We start from the raw sequence: 20157 nt of genomic DNA, 5'->3' as shown, positions 1-20157 counted from the left end.
GAACTTTTTTTTTACTAGATCCAAATGAAACTCCAGTTGCAACTTAGTCACAATAGAGATGGACATGCCAGGACAATAAAGAAGATGCTTCCGTTCTCTGCAGGCTTCTGGAAGAAAGTACAATGACTGAAACATTCACAGGATCTCAGCAGCCCCTCCATTTCCAATTCCCAACCCTCCCAGCCCGCCCCCACCCCAATACTGAAACTGCACAGAAACCAACAAACAAGTCTTTTCAATGTTACATTTCATTCAGATAGATCTGTAATCTCACAGTGATGAGAGGAGAAAGTCAGGCCTTTAATAATTATAAAAAAATAATAAAAAAGCTTACAAACAGCAATGCAATATTTCCTCCCCCCTTCAAAGTGATGGATTAACAGCTGGTAGAGGATGCAATGACTCAGAATCAAAAATAAAAACAAAAACAAAAAAACAAGCCAACCCCTGGAACAACCCACACTGTCAATGACTTTCCATACATAATTCAAACAAGTAGTCAAGTGTCAACCACTTGTGGAGAACACCACGGACTCCCTTGGTTTTGATAGTGTTTTTCTTTTGAAGGTAAAATAAAATAGAACACAAATAAAATTGTACAGAAATGCCAATGTCTACACTCCATAAAGGCGATGCCGTCGCAGCATGAAGACACGGCCTGCCCACCAAGTGAAACACAGGTTGCACTTCTTGCCTCTTCCCTGGACACATTTTGGCCCATGGTGCCCAGTCCTGCAGGGTATCGGCAGGCAAAGGGAAGCTGCCTCAACATGGGCGTCTTCCAGGCTGACTGGGAGAAGGCAGGTGGCCAGGCCTGGAGCTGGCCCCACGCGGGGGCGCTGGCCGGGCGGCCTGCTCACTCTGTGTTCTCAAGTGCTGTCCTCTGGTGCTCTGTACAACTCCTTGATTTCAAGGCTAAGTCCCAAGACTTCTAGACTCGGGCCGGGAGTCACATCCCGGTCAAGGTGGTCATGCTGTCGTGATGGCGTTTAGGTCCTTCATCAGTCCTTCCAGGTGGGCCATCTCTTTGGTCAGCTCATCTGGTTCATAGCTCTACGGAAAAGAGAACACTGTTACCAGGCACGATCCAAACAGCTGTCCAGAAGTAGGGCCCACGGAAAGAGATCACAGTGTCGAGGGATGAGTGAGAAAACTGCTGGACAGACTGGACTACCCACGCCCCTGCCAGCCCGGCAGAGTCAGAGGCTGCAGGATGGGCCCAAGCCAGCAACCATTCATTTCTTTCCATCACAAAATGCCTTTCCTCCAACTTGTGCTGCCAGGGTCACAAGGACCTCACAGGCCCCACCGCTTGCCCCTTCTAGTCTCTGTCAGAGCCAACACAGTTGGTATAACCCCTGGATCTCTGGGCCCCAAGCTCTCCTAAGAGAGTCCTGTACCAGGAAATGCAGAGATAGAGCATATTTATTGGAATGTGGGAGTGAACGATCAAGGAGAAACTCTGTCGATTTTGTTTTGAGAGCAACCACTCAGGCAACTTCTACAGCATCCTGCTCAGGAAAGATCATGAACAGGGGCTGGGGGTAAAAGAACATATGGATGGTTCAAACCAAGACAAGAGGATCAGAGAGACAGGCCACAGTTGAAAGGAAGGCGGGTGTGACAACCTAATCCAAGCAGATCGAGCCTGCAGCACAGCCCAGGCTCAGGGGAGCAGATGAATGCTCGCCTGTGGAATGAACGAGTCTGCCCCGCACTCTGGGCCAACACGGGGACTCACACTCTCGGAGTCTTCCAGCATCCTCGTGGTCTCCTGCACTTCAGGGGCACTGGGAACCACCACTGGCATAGGAGGCCGGCTCCTTCCTAAAGTCCCGATGGAGGCCGTCTTCACGGCGTGAATGTGATGATTCAGAGCTGCAGGGGGAAAGGGCACCGTCACGGGTGTGTCTGAGCCTGCTCCCCTGGTCCTCACACAGGTATCTGAGGTCCAAATGCTGCTTAAGGTGAGGGATGCACAAACATCCAGCACAGAGCTCCTGCTCTGAAAAGCGGCTGGAACAGGATGGAAGGAGGGAGGGCGGGGCATCCCAGAGGCCGGAGATGTTCCGCTCGCTTTAAACACTCATCTCTTAGACCAGAGGTTCTCACAGTGTAGGGGTTCCAGGGCCCCTCGCAGCAAGTCTGGGAGGTCAAAACTCTTTTCATAATAATACCAATACCAAGACACACTTTGCCCTTCCATTGATGGTACAAAAGCAACAGTGGGAAAAACTGCTGGAGCCTTAGCACAAATTAAGGTATTGGCACCACGCTGTAAAGTCATTCACGAACATGCACGCTTGACAAGTTTAAAAAAGAGCCAGTGTAATTAACATAGAAAAAGTTATGCTATGAAATGGATTACACATCTTTTAAACACTCTAAAATGGAAATACGGGTAAAATACAACTGCACACCAAAGCATGATGGCTGTCTTCAATAAAGGCACTTGTAATTGAGTTGTGAGCTGAACTGTCGCTTTCATTACGAAACACCAATGTTATTAATAGTTCAAAGAAAGACTGACACACAAACAGGTTATTTAGACTTGAGCATTTGGCAGACATTTTCTAGAAAGTGAATGAAGTCTGTCAGTCACTTTAGGGAAGACAATGGACAGCATTTATTTCCAATGATAAAATTTAAGTTTAAAGTGAAAAATCAGAATTTTGAAAAACTTGTATCTGCCACCATGAGCTTGAGGGCTTCCCAATATTTACAGACTTTGATGATATTAATGAATGATTTTTAGATACTAGTTAACAAAATGTATCAAGATTTGGAGGATCTGTATAATAACTTAGTGAACCAATACTTTCCAAATGACCAACAAGTGGTGGTTAGTATCATGCATTCAAAGCGCAGGATAGATGGATTTAACGGGACAGAGTACGAATAATTATATGGTTTTGGATTCCACATGACAAACAAATCTATAAGAAATCACAGTTTGCTGAGTTTTGCTGTAGTGTCAGAGAAGAATACCCACAGCAGTCTGAAAAGTTTATATAAATAACCTTTCCTTTCCAACTACATACCTGTGAGGCCAGATTTTCTTTGACCAAAACAACATACTGCAACAGATTAAATGCAGAAGCGGGTATGAGAATCAGGCTGTCTTCTATTAAGCCAGAAATTAAAGAGATCTGCAAAAATATAAGACTGCTACTCTTCTCACTATATTTTTATTTTGAAAGTTACTTCTCATGAAAATATGTTATTTACCTTAACATGACAGATTTATTGCTATTTTTATATGAATAAAATAGTTTTAAAATCTGTTTTGGTTTATAATATAGTGAATAATGACAGGTATAACTCATGTGAAGAAAAAGCCCTTTTGCAGCTTCAATAGCTTTTAAGAGTTAAAAAGGGTCCTGAGACCAAAAGCTTGACAACCAGTGACTTATTCTGAAACAAACCATCATAAGAGAGAAATTTGTGTGAAAGAGTAGGAGGCAAAAAAGCATGCCTTTGAGGTGAGAGGACCTTTGTTGAGCTGTGTGAACTCGAAGAGTTGACAACCCTTCTGCAGGGTTATTTCTGCAACCTTGGTTTTTTCCTTGCTTCCAAGTCTTGGACTTTCTAATCCTTCTCTAGCTGGCAGGAATCCTATGGAGTGAGGCAGTTCTGGGAGGCCCAGATTTGTTGTTCATACTCACGCCACTGGATTCTACCACCAAGCATCCTGCACACAAAACATACTTCAGAAAGTCAGCCTTTGCTCCCTGCCAAATTATTCTCTTGTTTATGTATGTTCCCAAAGGAGGAGCCCATATCCTCCCTGAGAGGATAAGGATAAGCTTGGAGGACATTAGCTTTGTTATTCTGCAAAGAAGTGGTGATCGGGGTCTTGAGCCAGAGCCACAGGGCCCCTCCAGTGCTGCTGTCCTTGCTCACCTTGCTGGGAGAGTAACGGTGTGCTTGGCAATGCTGGATCGTAGGTGGGAGGCCCGGGGGGCGGGATTGCGGGCACAGCAAAGCTCTTCAGTGGGTGGGAAGGGCGAACATGGGCTGTAGGGAGACTCTGGCCCGAATCTTCCTCTTGGGAGCTGGCCAAGTAAGAGGAGCTGGTAGCACCTTCAGGATCCTGGTGATCAGTACAGCATGTTTGAGACGAGGAGGCTGGCATGGTGTCAGTGCTGGGGGTGTTTCGAACAGATTCTACAGCAGGAAAGTCTAAATGTTAGCATTTATTTTACCACTGCACATATGCGCATTCTGGGGTTCTGGCTACCTACCTCTAAGGGCCCCTGACACTGGCTCAATAAGCACTTTGGGTCAATGCTAGTTCAAGGGAACACAGATTGGCATCACTGCCAAAGCTAGGTAAGAATGGTCTAATTTCAAAGTGCCCCCAAAATTTGTCAACCAGATGCTGGACTTTTTTCACCTACACAACTAAGTGGTTACAAGTTTACAGATTTAAAGCTCTTCTCAGTACTCACTATGGAGCACACATAAAGGTTCCTGATATGTTACAGTCTGTTAAGATGTAAACAAGAAAATTTAAAATTTTATTCACTGATTGACAGCCTCAGAGACTAGCCTTTCACAGACAACACATCACCAAGGCCACCTGGGTACCTGACGAGGAGCAGCTCTGCCCTGAGGCCTGGTGGTCACTGCAGGAGAGGCTGTGCCACAGGCCCTGCACCCGCTCTGGCAACTGCACAGCCTCCCCAGAGCCAGAGCCTCACAGCTCAAGTGAGGCCTGGACAGCCAAAAAGTCCAAAGGTCTGCCAATGGCTTTTAAGATAATGCCATGAGGTGTTTGGGTGTCCAGTGGAAAAAACAGGGGTATATCAGCCTGAAGAAGGGGCAGCTCAGGAAAAACATGACAAAAATCTCAAAATAAGTGAAGAGGCATCAGAGTTGTTCTGGAAGGCAGCATGGTGGGGTAGAAAAAGCACTGGCTCTGGAGTCAGATAGACCTGATTCCTAATCTCTTCCTATGAGCTGAGTGAACTTGGCAGTAACCAAATCTGTTTCTTCACCTACAAAAATAGGGAGAATAACACATAATTTACTGAGGATTAATTAAGAAGATGAAGAAAAAGTGCTGAACACAGGGCTTGAATGATTGATAAGGTTTTTTTCTTTGCAGATTACCAGGTGCTTACTCCAAGCTAGGCACCACACTAAGTGCTTTAAACTCACTAACTCATTCAATCCTCATAGTAACACATCAGACGCTGGGAGCCTAAGCATGGCCCAAGGACACAGAATTGATGGATGGAATTCTGAATCCCGGCCCCTGAGTCCTAAGCCAAGGCTCCATCCACTGAACGCTACCTGCTCTTCCATGCCCAGTCCACAAGTCCCCCGATGCTTCAGGGGCAGAAGCAGCACCAACTCCCAGGGCAGCTATATGAAGAAGGCTTTTCACACAGTGTGAGCTGGTGCAGACCACCATCCCCACCCCGAGGAGGGGCCTGGAGGACACCAGGTAGCCTGAAGGAAGGCCTCCTTTGACTCCTAGAGTCTTCAACCTTATCAAGGAAAATTAACCCTTTTAAGTAGTAATGCATGAGCAACCTTCTGAAATCCAACCTCTCCCAGCCTTTTGACTGAGGCAGCCATGAATCTGTTCCCTTGGGCTCTCAGGAGATGGGCCATGGCGGTCAAGAGTGCTACTCAAAGGCCTGGCCTTGGGTTCCAGCAATGAGGGACTCATACACCCTCCCTGAGTGGTGAAACCCTGGCTATCTTAACCTCCCAGGCCTAGGTCACTTCTTGTCCTTTCCAGGGCTGTGCTGAGGGTCTCATTTCTCTTGCCTGCTCAGGTCAGCTATCACCTCACCTGGGGAGCTGCTGGTCCCACTCTGTGTGATCCTGGGCTGGGTGGAAGCTGATTAGCGAGGGTAACAAGGATGAGGAGAGAGAAAGGACGAGGCTCTAGCCCTGACCATGTACTGGCAGATATGTTAGGACAGCTCGGGCCCACAGGTCTACCATGGCTGCCTCGACTGTCTTACTTAGTATAAGCTTCTGAGGGCCAGAGATGGAGGAAAAGGTGAAAAAGAAGAGGCCTGCCTACGTGGAGCAGAGTGCAGTGCAACTCCAGAGGGCATGGTACACTGTATTCTCTGTGAAGGGTGTGCCCTGAAATTGTGCAATACCCCCAGCTCACAAGGCAAACGACACTGTAACTAGAATTTCTACCTCCTGACTGATCTCGGAGTTGTCTAAGACACAAAGTCCACAGTGGCTGAGCACCTGGACAAGTGGAAAGTGTGGCAGTGACAGTAGTAAATGTCCAAGGAAAAGACAGAAAATGCCCTCTAGGCAAGGATTGCCTGGCCCAAGATGGGCTGTGGCAACACTGGGGTCTAGAGATACAGGAAAATACAACAGTAGTAGAGCTCTGATCACTCTAGACACCTGCTCTACATTTCAAATCCATCTTCAGAGGCTCCATTAGGAGTTTTACCTTCTTTTAACCCCTCTGGTCATTAAAACAAGGAACCCTTTAGTGGAGGAAATCATTACTTTCTCCTCTTTTTGCTTTCTGCCTAAATACATACAGAACCAACCTTTTATCAACACTGACCCCTTGGGTGAGGGGTGGGTGGGAGCTCTATGCTTCCTGCCAAACTTCAACCTCCTTCTCATCCAGGAGGGAGGAGGCAGGGGGCTGACCTGACTGGGAAGACCCTGCCACACACTTAGGTATGCTCATATCCCAGTGCGTGAGATTTTTCTGCCTTAAAAATGGAGAAATACAGTCAGGACACAAAAACCTCTTTCTAAGAGCAGGTCTGGAGGGCTGTTTCTAGTCTGTTCTGAGATTACGTCTGTGAGGCAGAGTCTGGTTCTCCATACAGCCTCCTGCAGACTGTCTTTCCCTAAAGGCAGGAACCCACACCTGGACTGGAGGGAGGGAAAGGCCACTTTCAGACATGAGTTCAAGCAGCATTCTCCAAACAAAGTAAGGGTTTGGGAGCAGATAACTTTGGGAGTTATCAGGCATGTCTTAGTAAGCTTGTATCTCCATTTGATGCTTTGCATATGTTTATAATTGACCAAAACTTAAAGGAGGAAGGGATGTTACTGGCAACCGAAGTTTCTAAGCATGAAGTTTTGAAGTTCTTTTAAAAATGGGATTCACACGAAACTCCCTTATTTTCTAGAACTAACAAAACTCAGCTCTACTAGTAACATCTGTAACTATTAAAAGACAAGTTTCAAGTTTCAAATGATGGAAAAAGAGTATACTCTATATATGAGAAGTTTTTTTTTAGCACCTTGAAACTAATTAAGTCGTTTCTTAAGATTTTCAAACTGACACATGTTGCTCTAGAAATGTGTATCTTTACATACACTGCAGATTGTTAGGCTACTGTCCTATCTATTTTTAGAGATGATCTATGCTTGGGAGCCCTTTTTAATTTCACTCCACTAGGCAATCTGAGGTTTACAGTCTGCGTAAGTTCAATGTGGCCACTGGCCCTACTGCCCCAGCTGTTGTTCTTACTTTGGTTCACGGCAGATATACGTAAGTAAGAGCTCACATTAGAAGTACCTTACAGTTGCCCTAAGAACCCTCCCACCATGAGGCAAAGGCAACCTCTAGTGTCTAAAAATCATCCAGATTATATTTCCCTTTCAAATTGAAGGATTAAACAAACTGAAAATATGATGGAATTAAGATGCAAGTTGATGGAACAAGACATGGTTGTGTGATTAGAGTTATGTTTTTTACTAAAACGACACCTTTCCCTGAGCACTTAAAACTTTGGGAGGAAAACGAAGTGAATTTTATAGAAAAAAAACTTGAATCAGTAACAGAAATGTTACGATAGACAAGTAACACTGACAAAAACTCCAAATCCTTCTAAGTGGGGCAGGTCCTCCCCTTTGCAGCTTGCCGACTCTTTCAGAACGCTTTCAGCCTGGGGCTCCATCCTCATCTCTCACCTGTGGAATTGGCCCTGTCTGAAAGGGACATGGATGTGCCAATGGGCCATGGGCTGCCCGGGTGGTAGAGATGACTGCGAGCTGGAGAAGCGAGGCTGCTGGAGTGGAAATGATGGTGAGGGTTATCGAGGGAATGGATGGGATGGGCACTAATCACAGCTGTGAATGAACACAAGACAGAGAAATGCTTAACATGCTTGCACAGACACACACACATCACAGTTCAAGAGCAGTCACCCCACCCCCTGCCCATGAGGTACCACCATTCCCTGGTTTTCTAGTGGCAGCTTAGGCAATTAGCCACGGGTTTGGACAATTAGCCATGGGTTTACATTTGTCTTAAAAAAAAAATCAACACACTCTTATGCATGTGTCTCTATATATACACAGAAAGAAAAAAGCCTGAGAATTTTTACTAAAATGTTAATACATTATCTTGTAGGGAAGAGTGGTGAAGATTTTTTTTTTAATTCCTTTTGGTTTATCTTTATTTTCTAATTCTTCTACAGTAAACATGGATTACATGAGTTATTAAAAATACCTACTTGAATATGTCACAAAGTATAAACCCATAAGCCAACAAATGATGGTTTTGGTATCTATAATTTTTTCCTCCTGCTTATAAAGATAGAAGTCCCTTTTCCTTCGAGTATATTCCTAATTCATTCTGTCTTTTCTTACTTGCTGAGTGAAGCATGAAATAGGTATTTAGGCTGAATGAATAAGTGGCTGTTTAATCAGTTTTCATATCTTAAAAGGAATGCAAATGGAAATGAACTGTTAAGGTCCAATCTAGCACTAGAAGCATGAAACACAGGCCTAGGGCACCATCTCTTCCTGCTTCCAGTCTGGGACCTTAGCCATATCTACTCACATTTTAAAATATAAATGGATTTTTTCTAAATTCCCTCTTTGCTTCCCACACTGGCTAAGGAATTCAATTTGCTGCATTTAGCAAATGAATCCACATTTGCACACAGATATTCCACATACAACTTTCTATGAAGACAAAGTGCTTCTTTCATGAGCTTCCTTATCGATCCCAGAGATGGAAAAACAAAATCAGAAGCACAGCTGAGGTACAAACTTTTCTTAGGTACTCCCTTAGAGTAGCTGTGGAAGCAGAAAGTTTAACATCAAGATGGTGGTGGTGGTGGTGTAATTGCTAAGTCATGTCTGACTCTTGCGACTCCATGGACTATAGCCCGCCATCAAGATAACCAGCTCTAGATTCCCAAAATAGGCAAACAGATAGGGTTGATCAGAAACAAGTGGGATCTTTCCCACCCACCCATCCCCTTCCCTTTAAGCAAGGACTTCAAAAACTTTGTGATAAAACTCAATTAGCCCTTGGATTCTATTAAAACATCAAGTCACCAAGAGTCTCCCTGATCTTTGCGGGGGGGGGGCCCACAACATTACTTAGGTGAAGAAAATCCCAGGCAATACAATAGAGGTCCTTTGCTCTGCAGCATTTTCCTCACCACTTGCAAGTAAGCAGGTGGCACAACCAGCCAGGGACCCTGGAGCAGGGCCATCCCCTCCCCTCCTCAAGGCCTGGGAAACTAATCAGGGGCTTTTCCTGCTCTCGGGGACCAGAAAGTGAAGGCAGTCCCCTGGAATAAAATACAACGTGGTAAAGCTGGCTGAGGAGAGGTCTCAGCGCAGCTGGGCAGTTAGCATCTCCTCCATGGGAAGACAGGAAGTTTTCAGAAGTGGGATGTTTCAGAATCAGTGTTTTTCACAATTAAGGCTAGGGTGAGGGGGGAAAGACTCCTGACTTTTACCCAGGAAGTGCAACTTGAAAGTGCTTTAGGTATAGAGACTCTCACAAAAGTAAAACAAAGCTGATTTTTTTTTTAAGGCTTTGTCTAGTTTTTCCAAATTAAGTAAACAAAAAATAAAGAAAAGAATGTGACAGTGCCTGTCTGGAATATAGCTGGCAAGCATCAGCTATTAGTTGAATCAGAATCCACTGCTTCTGTGCAAGGCCTTCGATGGAACCTCATCCCACCACCACTAAGCCATTCCCAGCAGTGTTCAGACATTTACTGCCACAGTAGGTGGATGGGGGATGCAGCCTCCAGGGAATCCTGGCTTGTAAAATAGGACTGAAGCCATGTGGGGAAAAGCATATCTCAAGCCCGATCCCAAGTATATCTGGGCACTTGGTATCAGATTCTTGAATTAAAGACTCCACTCACTCAGCTGCTGGGGCACAAATGAAATAACACTGCATATTTATCCATACTCCTTTCCGCCACCAAAAAAGGAAAAGAAAAGAAAAACAGGAATGCCGTCAACTAGTACAGCTTATCTTTTCTCTGTAACATATTTAAAAGTAACAAATCTAGGAATAGGCATAGTCAAATTTTACAAGTTTTAAAAATAAGCCAGTTCAGGCAAGAACTAAAGCCTTATATAAAACAATCAAGTAGTTAAGCTACCATCTTCTTATAAATCAAAAGTAACTGGAATGAACTAATCTACTCTTTTTGGAGGTTTCCCTGGTGGCTCACATGGTAAAGAATCTGCCTGCAATGTGGGTGACCCGGCTTCGATCCCTGGGTTGAGAAGATCCCCCGGAGAAGGAAATGGCAACCCACTCCAGTATTCTTGCCTAGAAAATTCCATGGAGAGGAGCCTGGGAGACTACAGTACATGAAGTCACAAAGAGTCGCACATGACTAAGTGACTAACACTTTCACTCTTTCTGGGCATTTCTAAACCTGGGGACCTTGTCCAGGGCATGTCTGATGAGAGGAAAACCAGTTTTCCTTGCACACGTCCAAGTACAGGCCCCTCTTCTTATCGTGGACCCTAAGCAAAAACTACTTTGTGCAGAAATGAACTATTAGTAAATCAGTCTTTGACTCTTCCAAAGCTGATTCTTAGAATCTTGTGCGAGTGACAGCATGTGTGCAGACATGACATTCTCAGGGATCCCACTGGTTTCCAAGTATATTCCAAGTGTGTAGGATATCTGTGGTTATTTAAAATCTCTGTCACTTGTGGACAGACATGGCTGATAGTACTGAAATGGGACATCTTTTAAGAATGAATAAAAAAATCCCAAAGCTCCTTTAGGTTAAACTGATTTAAATCTAGGTCTGACACTCAGATGGTAAAGAATCCGCCTGCAAAGCAGGAGACCAGGGTTCGATCCCTGGGTCAGGAAGATCCTCTGGAGAAGGGAACGGCAATCCACTCCAGTATTCTTGCCTGGAGAATCCCATGGACAGAGAAGCCTGGCGGGCTACAGTCTGTGGTGTTGCAAAGAGTCGGACACAACTGAGCAACTAACACAATGACTGACAGTATTAATGTTTGCTAACCTACTGTTCAGCCCAGAGCAAATTTCAAGATTAAATAGTTTCTTAAACTTGGATTTGTTATTGGTAGGCAGGTGGCTGCTTATCTCTTTAGAATGGCTCAGAGGACCCTCAGCTGGAAGCCCCATTGTGCCAGTTCACCTGAAAGGCTTCCTCACCTTGAAAACAGTAACAAGGGAGAAGAAACACTAGTGTAAAAATGTAACTGGTTTGTCCCATTGCATTTTGGTTTTTAATCATGATAATATACTTGAGTTTCAAATACTACAGGAGGCTGGGCAACTTTTATGCTTATCAAAGTGAGGCACAGGTCAAGTAAGGTTGAAAAATATTGCTGTAAAAACAGAAGCCTCATGCTGTCTACCTGAAACTCCTCTAAAATATAAAGTCTATTGATTAAAAAAAAAACTCTGCAATGCCTATCAACACTGATCATGTATCGGGAAACCTAAGGAACACTGTGACATCTTGCCATCCTTAGCCCCAGCCTAGAGCGATGCCGCCCCATCTCTCTTGAAGAGACTTGATCTACTTTTAAAGAGACTGGTTACTTCCCTAATGCCTGGGAGAAGTGTGGAAATTGGCCTTGTAGTTTATTTACACTGAAATTAGAGAAGCTACTAGTAAGAATAAATACTAATCACAAAATACGGCAAACGTCTGATTCTTCTTCTCTCAAGGTGCCAAGGCTTTGGTAGATTAATTTTTGCATTAGGATCAAGTGAAGTCAAAGAGACCATTTGTAGCTGTTCCCCAATATGACTGGATAATTGGCAGCACTTGGGAAAAGAGAAGCTTTTAACTTACGCTGGGGTGGCTGGGAGTCAAAGGGCATCATCATTTTTGGTCTCATTCCCCGCCTTCCTGCCAGTGTAGACATGCTGTCCTCTGATTCATGCCCTAGACATCAAATATGGACGTTGGTTACAAACATGTGTCTAGGCCAGTGAGCAGCCTCAGCAGTACAACATTTCAAGTGAAGGCAGATTCAGGACTCACAGACAACATAGTAGGGACAAGGTGTTTTTGCAGGAAGTGAAATAAAGAGGAAAATGACCATCATCACATTACAGGAGTCCCTGTTGAGTCAATGCAGTTGACATGACGCTGCCTATCATGTTTCAATGCAGGTCTGTGAGGAAGAGCAGGCAGACCAAGAATATGCCAAACACAACAAGGAGAGCTGAGGTCCAAGTGAAGGGATGGAATGAACTGTGCAGACATGTGCTAGGCTGTCTCAAATCTTGAGCTGATGAAGTGCGATGAGAGACCTAAGAGCTAGAGGACTGTTTCATCTGGGTACAAAACCTCTCTCTCTTAACAGGCTAGCTATTCTTCATCAGAAGTTGCTGCTGTAACACAGATTTCTCTACACCTAAATTCTTATAGGAATTACCAAATTAAGACAACTTTACAAAATGGAAAATGGTTTAAATGAAAAAACCTGTACCTCTATATGAATTCCGCCTTTGATGGATGTTGCTGTCCATGGAATTGTCAACTGGTGTGATATCTTGAGAATTACGAGGAATTGGTGTATCAGTCATGATGGGGTTTGGGTCTGGAGACTTATCGATGGGTTTGAGCTCCAGTCTCTCATGATGGATCCAGAGGTCTGGGGGTTTGACATCTTTGGAGTTCCCTTTGTACTTGTGGGAGCCATTCACTGATTTGCAAGCAGCTCGTTTCCTAGGGACGAAATTAAGAGGATTTTAAAAGTAACTTGTGAATATTATTGGTCAAAACAGTTTGAATGTTTAAAACTGTTCTTCTGAGAGATGCTTCATGGAAAATCAGAAACTACAAACAAATAAGAAAAACAGAGGCAAGAAGTTTTACCCTGAGGAGAACGATATGAAATGATGGCAAGATGGGCTGGGGTCAGATCATTAAGGAGTTTTAGAGCCAAGACCAGAGTCTGAACTTGCCTCTGTGAGTAAAGAGAAATCCCTAAATGGTTTTAAGCAGGAGAGTAAGGAGATCAGTTTTGAGTTAAAAGTTTAAACCAACTGGGATGTGGAGAATGGATCTGAGGAGCAGGGGACAAAACAAGGGGGCCATTAGGATGCAGCTGTGACTGCAGCCTGACTGACAGTGGCCTGGGGCAGTGAGAATGGAGGGGAGAGGGAGACCTGATAGTTATTAAGGAACCAGAAATGACAAGACTTGGTGAAAAAACGGATGTGGGAAAAGATAGAAATAAAGACACAAGAGGAATAAAGGATATTGCCAAGGTCTCTGGCTTAAACCATTTACTAACACTGGGGAGAAGTAGGTTTGATAGAAAGAATTATAAGTTGTTTTGAACATACTAAGTGTCCATCTGAGACATTAAATATAAAACATATTGGGTCTGAGACTGAAGCAAGCCTGAGACTCAGAAGAGAGAAGCCTTGGCTAGAGATAGAAATATGGGAGTAGTTGAAATTCAGAAGTAAATGAAGGCCCAGGAGCAGGTAACCACAGGACCAGGCCCTGAGGAATGTCTATCTGATGTCAGAGTAGACAGAAGAAGCTGTGAAAAAGAACACACAGTCATGGAATACAAGAGAGGAGAGTGTTTTAAGAAGGATTGCATAGTTGACTGTGTTAAGTGTTGAGATTAAGATGAGGACTGAAAAATTTCCTTTGGCTTTTGCAACACGGAGGTCAGTGGTAACCTCAGCAAAAGCAATTTTGGTGAAGCAGTGGGGACAGAATTCGGATTAGAAAGGACTGAAGCATGAGTGGACAGGAAAAGAATGGACAGGTGAGTGGAGACAAGTATTCAAGAAACTTGTGGTGAAGGGAAAGACAGGGTTTCTTTGTGGTTGGTGGTAAAGACCATGCAGTAGAGGAAAGGTTATAATTATTTCTTAGGATGGAAGAAGTCTGAGCACACTTGAATGCTAGAGGGACAGAGCCACTGGGGAGTGAGAGGTTAGTTGTACTGACAGAGGGACAACCACAAGGACAGGTCTTTGAAAGTAGGAAGCACGAGGATACAGCAGGTAAATGGAGAACAGGTTTCAGATGGGAGGAAGGGGGTGGGGAATAACTGTGCCCAACATGGAAGGGCTTTCGATCTAATGGTGGTACACTGAGGTAGGGAGTTCTCATCTGTTGAGTGAGGGGGCTCCAGAGGGATGTGCTAAGAAACTCTGAGGGGCTAGACTCTAAATGCTCTGTCGGCTTTGAGGCTGTGAGAGTCTATAAACAGCTACAATTGAAATGGGAGGTGCCTCAGATATGAGAGAAGACGGAAAGTACTAAGAAAAGCCCACATATTTTTCCACAGTCAATGGGACACTTGGAAAGTAGGTCACTGAGGGAGGAGGAGGGGAAACTCCATAAAGACTTGATACAACTCTTTTAAACAAAGGGACCCAAACTGTAGGACCTGCAGATTCAAATACAGAGTACAGAGCCTATGACAAACTCATTTTCCTGCCTCTTAATCTGAAGACTAAGTATTTTAGTACTTTATTTTTTATTTACTTTGAATTTTAGATTCCCCAAAATAAGAAGAAATTCTGTAATTTTGTTTATTCAGATTATTTTAAAGATAGATAAATGGGAAATGCTGAAAAAGAAGCTTGTAGAAAAGTTCTAGCATAGAAAAATATGATTTTAGAGGTTTTAGGGAGAATCAGTTTTCTACAATCAAAAGCAGGGGAAGCTTCAGGAGGCAGCGATCAAGAGGCAGTGATACAATGTAATCTGCTGAAAGCTATTTTACTTGGGCAAAAGAAAGATTAAAAACATCACATAACCTATAGAAAATGACAAAGTCATTACTAGCAGCAGTTAGACTGTAGCTTATACTTGACCTCTATACTGAAAACAAACAGATTTATGGTTATTAAATACATGCCTCCTTGCCTTGGGCAGACCAATTCTGAGGATAATCACACAGACATGAATTTCTTTCTCTCTTTATGGAGCAATACCTCCATCTTATGATCTTTTAGGATACTGCATCTAAAGTTGTTCTATTACCCATATTGTGTTTTTGCTATTAGGGGTAACTCAAGAATCTCCTTTTTTTTTTTTTAATGGCACTGTCTTGCTGGCCAGAGATATGATTAGAATGTGACCTAGGGTCAAGGATTCCCTCAGCTTCAGGAGTGAAGGCTGTTATCAAGCACCACATAATGGTGCTGCCGCTGCTGCTGCTGCTGCTGCTAAGTCGCTTCAGTTGTGTCTGACTCTGTGCAACCCCACAGACGGCAGCCCACCAGGCTCCCCTGTCCCTGGGATTCTCCAGGCAAGAACATTGGAGTGGGTTGCCATTTCCTTCTCCAATGCATGAAAGTGGAAAGTGAAAGTGAAGTCGCTCTGTAGTGTCCGACATTTCGCGACCCCATGGACTGCAGCCTACCTGGCTCCTCCGTCCATGGTATTTTCCAGGCAAGAGTACTGGAGTGGGGTGCCATTGCCTTCTCCGACATAATGGTGATCACCTTGCTATCTGCTCTAAACAATTAGCCACAAGCCTCAAAATCCCAGGTGAGTTCAGGGCTAGCAGCCACCTTACCTCTCTGCTAATATGATATGCTGATTATAAATAATCCTTTCTCATTCATTTAATCAATACATTTCCCCATCACACCCTCAACCAACTCTGCCTCCTGTGGTCCAAACCTCAACTGCTACTTTTGGTGAGTGCAAGTCGCTCAGTCATGTCCGACTCTTTGCGACCCCATGGACTATCCATGGAATTCTCTAGGCCAGAATACTGGAGTGGGTAGCCTTTCCCTTCTCCAGGGAATCTTCCTAACCCAGGGATCAAACCCAGGTCTCCTGCATTGTAGGCGGATTCTTTACTAGCTGAGCCTTTGGTAGCACTTCTTTAAAAATACTCTCAAACTTACAACTAGAGGTCTATGGTGTCCTTCCATCTCAGCTGGCATTTGTGCCATGAAATTCCACAGACTCCAGTGTATCTGGTTCACTGAGTCCCCAGAGACAGACAGTCCTCCAAAGGGGCTCCCAACAAGGCTGGACATCATCTACTTTCCTCTCCCAGATTGATTCTGTACACTTGGCTCTTAGGACTTCAGAGGCTGAGTTAAATGAACTATATCTACTTGGTAACTCTGCCCTGGCTTCCAGTTCAGTTTGGCCAGTAGAAGGCACAGACAAGAGACTGGAGGGTGGGAGGTATTTTCTCTTCTGCCCCATCCCTGCTGGGCTAAAGGGTAGCAGTAGTTACATTTCTACCACCAGACATGGTTCTTGTTGCAAGTCCTCTCCTGCTGCTTCAGATCTCTGAAAATAGCTCTCTCTTCTTCAGAAAAAGCTCTCACCTTTCTAAGGATGACAGTGGCCTGTCTCTGTGGCTGGCCCTTGAACACTGCTGCCTAATGCCAACTTCACCCTGGATGTTGTAAATGGTCCCTTCATTAAAGCCCCCTTCACCCATCTTGACTGTGCCCCTCTTCCCTGCCAGAACCCAGAAGGACACATATTTAACAAGAGGAATCATTCTGCATTTCCTTTAAAAATTTTTAAAATGTTGCTTTTCACATATTTTATATTTTAACTCTGTGTACAACTCCAGACACAGAGGTCACACAGAAGCAAAAGAATACATACAAAAAATGTATGGGCTACATCTGGGGCTCCTTACTTTTTCTGGTGAGAGGTAGTCCGCCGGGTGCAGAAAACAGCGATGATCACCACCACCACGATGGTGATGACGCCGACGGAAACGATGATGACCAGCAGCATGTTACTGTCTAGAGGAGAGGTGGGGCTTCCATGAGGGCTGTTACTGCCTGGGAAGGGAAAACCGTACGCTTGTTAGTGTTCCAGAATTCTAAAGACGCATACAATCAGGCTGCAGAACCTTCACGTGAGTATAGATAACTTCTGTGAGCTTCTTTATAAAAGTAGTCATCACTGTGCATTCTATAAAAATGCCTTATGAATATGGCCATCTCCTCTAGATGATGAAATCTAGAGAGCTGAGTTTCTGCCCTGGGTGTACCTGGCACAAAGTTTCTCAGATTGTACTGAACACTAAGCTTGGACCAGTAAGGGAGTCTGTTCCCTGGTGTCTTATATATAAACTCATCTTATAAAGCACCAATTTGTAAATCACTTAAGTTTTCTGGCTTTCAAAACTTTTAAAAAATACACACTCATAGAAAACAAAAGTTTTTTTCCCAACATATAGCATTGGGATGCGGTCAAAAAACTACTTGAATCATAGAGTCTGTTTTTATAAACACAGAATCTGTGCAGAGTTAATTTTCTTATTCAGTTTCAGGAAAACAAAGGTCTGTACATATGCATTAATTTGACAAATATTTACTGAGTGGTTACAATGTGCCAGGCACTGTTCTAGGTACCAAGGATGCAACAGTGAACAACAAAGATGTGAATGCTGGGGTAGGAGTGGGGGCAGACAATAAATAAATTATTAGTTTGTAGTAAGTGCCATGGAAATATAAAAGGAGGGGATCTGGTACAGAATGACTGGGTGGCTAGTCTAGATTAAGTGGTTGGGAAAAGCTTCTCTGAGGAGATGGTATTTGGGCTGAGATTTGAATGATTCTACCATACAAAGGCCTGGAGGAAGAACATTTCAGAGAAGGGAGAACAGCTAGTGGAAGGATCCTGAGACAGGAATGAGCTTGGCATGTTTAAGGGAGAGAGCAGCCAGTGTTGTGGAAGCAAAGAGAGATATGCAAAGTTAGAGGGAAGGACGTGAGCAGAAAAAAAGATGGATATGAGGCTGGAGAGATGTGCAGAGGTGAGATCATTTAGGACCCTGAGGAAACAGATCTTCCTATTACTGTTCCTCCGTGCTCAATGGGTGCAGTTCAGCTTTTTTTTTTTAACAAGGCCATTTGTAATCCTGCTCTATTCTCAGTCTTGCTCCTCCATTTTCTGAAACATTGTATTTTGCTTCCCACCTCATTACAAAAGTTATGCATGCTCATATTGTAAAATATGGGAAATCCTACAACACAGATTTAACCACCATGGATATCTGCCATCTTTTCTTTCAGCTATTCTCTCTTATTGCCCTAATAATCAAAGCTGTACAATAATGGGATGAGCTGCTTTGCTAAGTAATGAGTGTTTAGTCACTAGAAGTACTTATAAAGAGTCATCCTACATGTCTGGGATGCTGTGGAAATTTCTACCAGGAAGGTGTGGCCTGGGAACTGATGTTCTTAGGAAGGCTCCTAAGTGATTTTCACATACAACCTGGTTTATAAACTCATGACCTAATTCAAACTACATTTACTGTGGGACTCCCATAACAGTGGATTAGCTGACCTTCTGCTTCTTATTCTATGATTTTATAGGCTACAAGCATAGTGCTAGAGCTGGGCTAATTTTGAAAGCTTAAGAGCTTATTCTTCTACATTTGGTTTAATAACTTCTATCCATTTTGGAGAAGGAGATCAGCAGACAGACAACTTAAACTGGATATAATGACCTTCAATAAAACAACATTTTTATATTTGGGAAAGACTATGGAACTGGGGGCCAATACAATGAGACCAAATTAGGGCTTTCCATAAAACCATTATTAACAGCAGTACTGAGCTATTGGGTGGGGCAAGCGGTAGAGCAGGCGCTGTGAATCAGAGGCAGGGAGCTGGGCTGTGGGAGGCAGTTCTTTCCTGCATTCCACAAATTCTCATTTAACTGCAAAGGACCTCTACCTTCTGAGTTGGCGAAAGGTTGTCTTCTAAACTAGAGTAACAGTGAGCTGCAAATGGGACCCTAGACCCTCCTACTAGGGATATTAAGCCTCACTTGGACTATTGCAACAGCTTCCTAACCACTCTTTTTTGACTTTGTACTCTTGGCAACCAACTCATTCTCCACTGTCATCAGGGTAACAATAGATACTCAATAAGTGGGAAGTCATAGTTTACCAGTAGTGTCAGACATCTTACATATGTTACTTACATGAGGAAGCTCACATTTCTTAGCATCAGCACCTGAGCTTTTGACAGGTCGGTTTAACCTACCTTCTCTAATCTGAGCCTATCCTGCTTCTAGGCAGTGTGGTCCCTGGAGAAAGCAGGCTGTTTTAAAGCGTTTTTTTGATTTGGACCATTTTTAAAGTCTTTATTGAATTTGTTACAATACTGTTTCTGTTTCTGCTTTTTTTGTTGTTGTTGTGAGGAATGTGGGATCTTAGTTCCCTGATCAGGAATCAAAACTGCATCCCTGCAATGGAAGGTGTAGTCTTAACCACTGGACCGCCAAGGTAGTCCCAAGCAGGCTGTTTTAAATTGCCATGCTTCACACATGTTCTTACTGCATTGCATCCTAGAATGTCTGACCCCCTCCTAGACATTCAGTAATTTTCTCTGTGCCTTTTAAAATCTGGGTCAGAGATCTCTTCTAGAAAGCTTTCTCTTCTCTGTCAGAAAGCTTGTTATATACTCCCCCTGCTTCTACAGTCTGTTACATAGCACCTGAACCTTTAGAAATATGTGTGAATAAATGAATGAATGCATAAACAAAAGAAAAGACAAAGAAGTAACTGCTTTTCTCACAGTCTTGTGGACAGCACATAAATGTAACATATGCACCCCAGGAGATGTCCTCCATAAAGTCCAGATATCCATAAAATCCTAGAAATCACAGTCTAAAAATTTCTTGAAGAAAGCAAGTTTGTCTGGCTCTCCAAAGAAGTGGCCGATTTCACTGAAGTCTGGGCAATACTTTTTATTTAAATTGATAGCTGGAGATTAAGAGACCATTTTATTTCCATAATTAGACCAGGAGTTTCTGGAGGACTAGAAACTCTTCTTCCTTTCTCTTCTATGTGTTTCTCATGAGGAGACAGTAAGGGTCATTTCTAGGAACTACCTTTACAGACATTTTACCATCCTGGATTCCCACATCTGATCTAGAAGGCTGTGAGCGACAGCAGAAAAGGCACAAT

General features: G+C 43.7%; 1 protein-coding gene across 24 annotated transcripts in view; it reads right to left on the bottom strand.

Annotated features, from left to right (window-relative positions):
- Window positions 1–279: 279 nt before the first annotated feature.
- Window positions 280–20157, bottom strand: part of NEO1 (neogenin 1) — a 230586-nt gene continuing 210708 nt past the window's right edge. For 8 of the 24 annotated variants that reach the window (XM_081513585.1, XM_081513586.1, XM_081513587.1 and 5 more), the window contains 7 exons: window positions 16867–17014; window positions 12706–12944; window positions 12063–12155; window positions 7924–8082; window positions 3904–4167; window positions 1742–1878; window positions 280–1053 (listed from right to left, as the gene is read on the bottom strand). In XM_081513585.1, the coding sequence (XP_081369711.1) occupies window positions 970–1053; window positions 1742–1878; window positions 3904–4167; window positions 7924–8082; window positions 12063–12155; window positions 12706–12944; window positions 16867–17014 (1124 nt within the window). In that variant the 3' untranslated portion in view covers window positions 280–969. Of the gene's footprint in view, window positions 1054–1741; window positions 1926–3871; window positions 4168–7923; window positions 8083–12062; window positions 12156–12705; window positions 12945–16866; window positions 17015–20157 lie in introns of all 24 variants that reach the window. The other 16 variants (XM_081513595.1, XM_081513597.1, XM_081513596.1 and 13 more) reach the window with 5 other exon arrangements.

The sequence above is a fragment of the Giraffa tippelskirchi genome, chromosome 7, assembly GCF_054371585.1.
Source record: "Giraffa tippelskirchi isolate mGirTip1 chromosome 7, T2T-mGirTip1v1.2.pri, whole genome shotgun sequence".
Classification (NCBI taxonomy): domain Eukaryota; kingdom Metazoa; phylum Chordata; class Mammalia; order Artiodactyla; family Giraffidae; genus Giraffa; species Giraffa tippelskirchi.
Note: the sequence above shows the minus strand (reverse complement) of the source record. Positions and strands in the feature narration are given on the sequence as shown.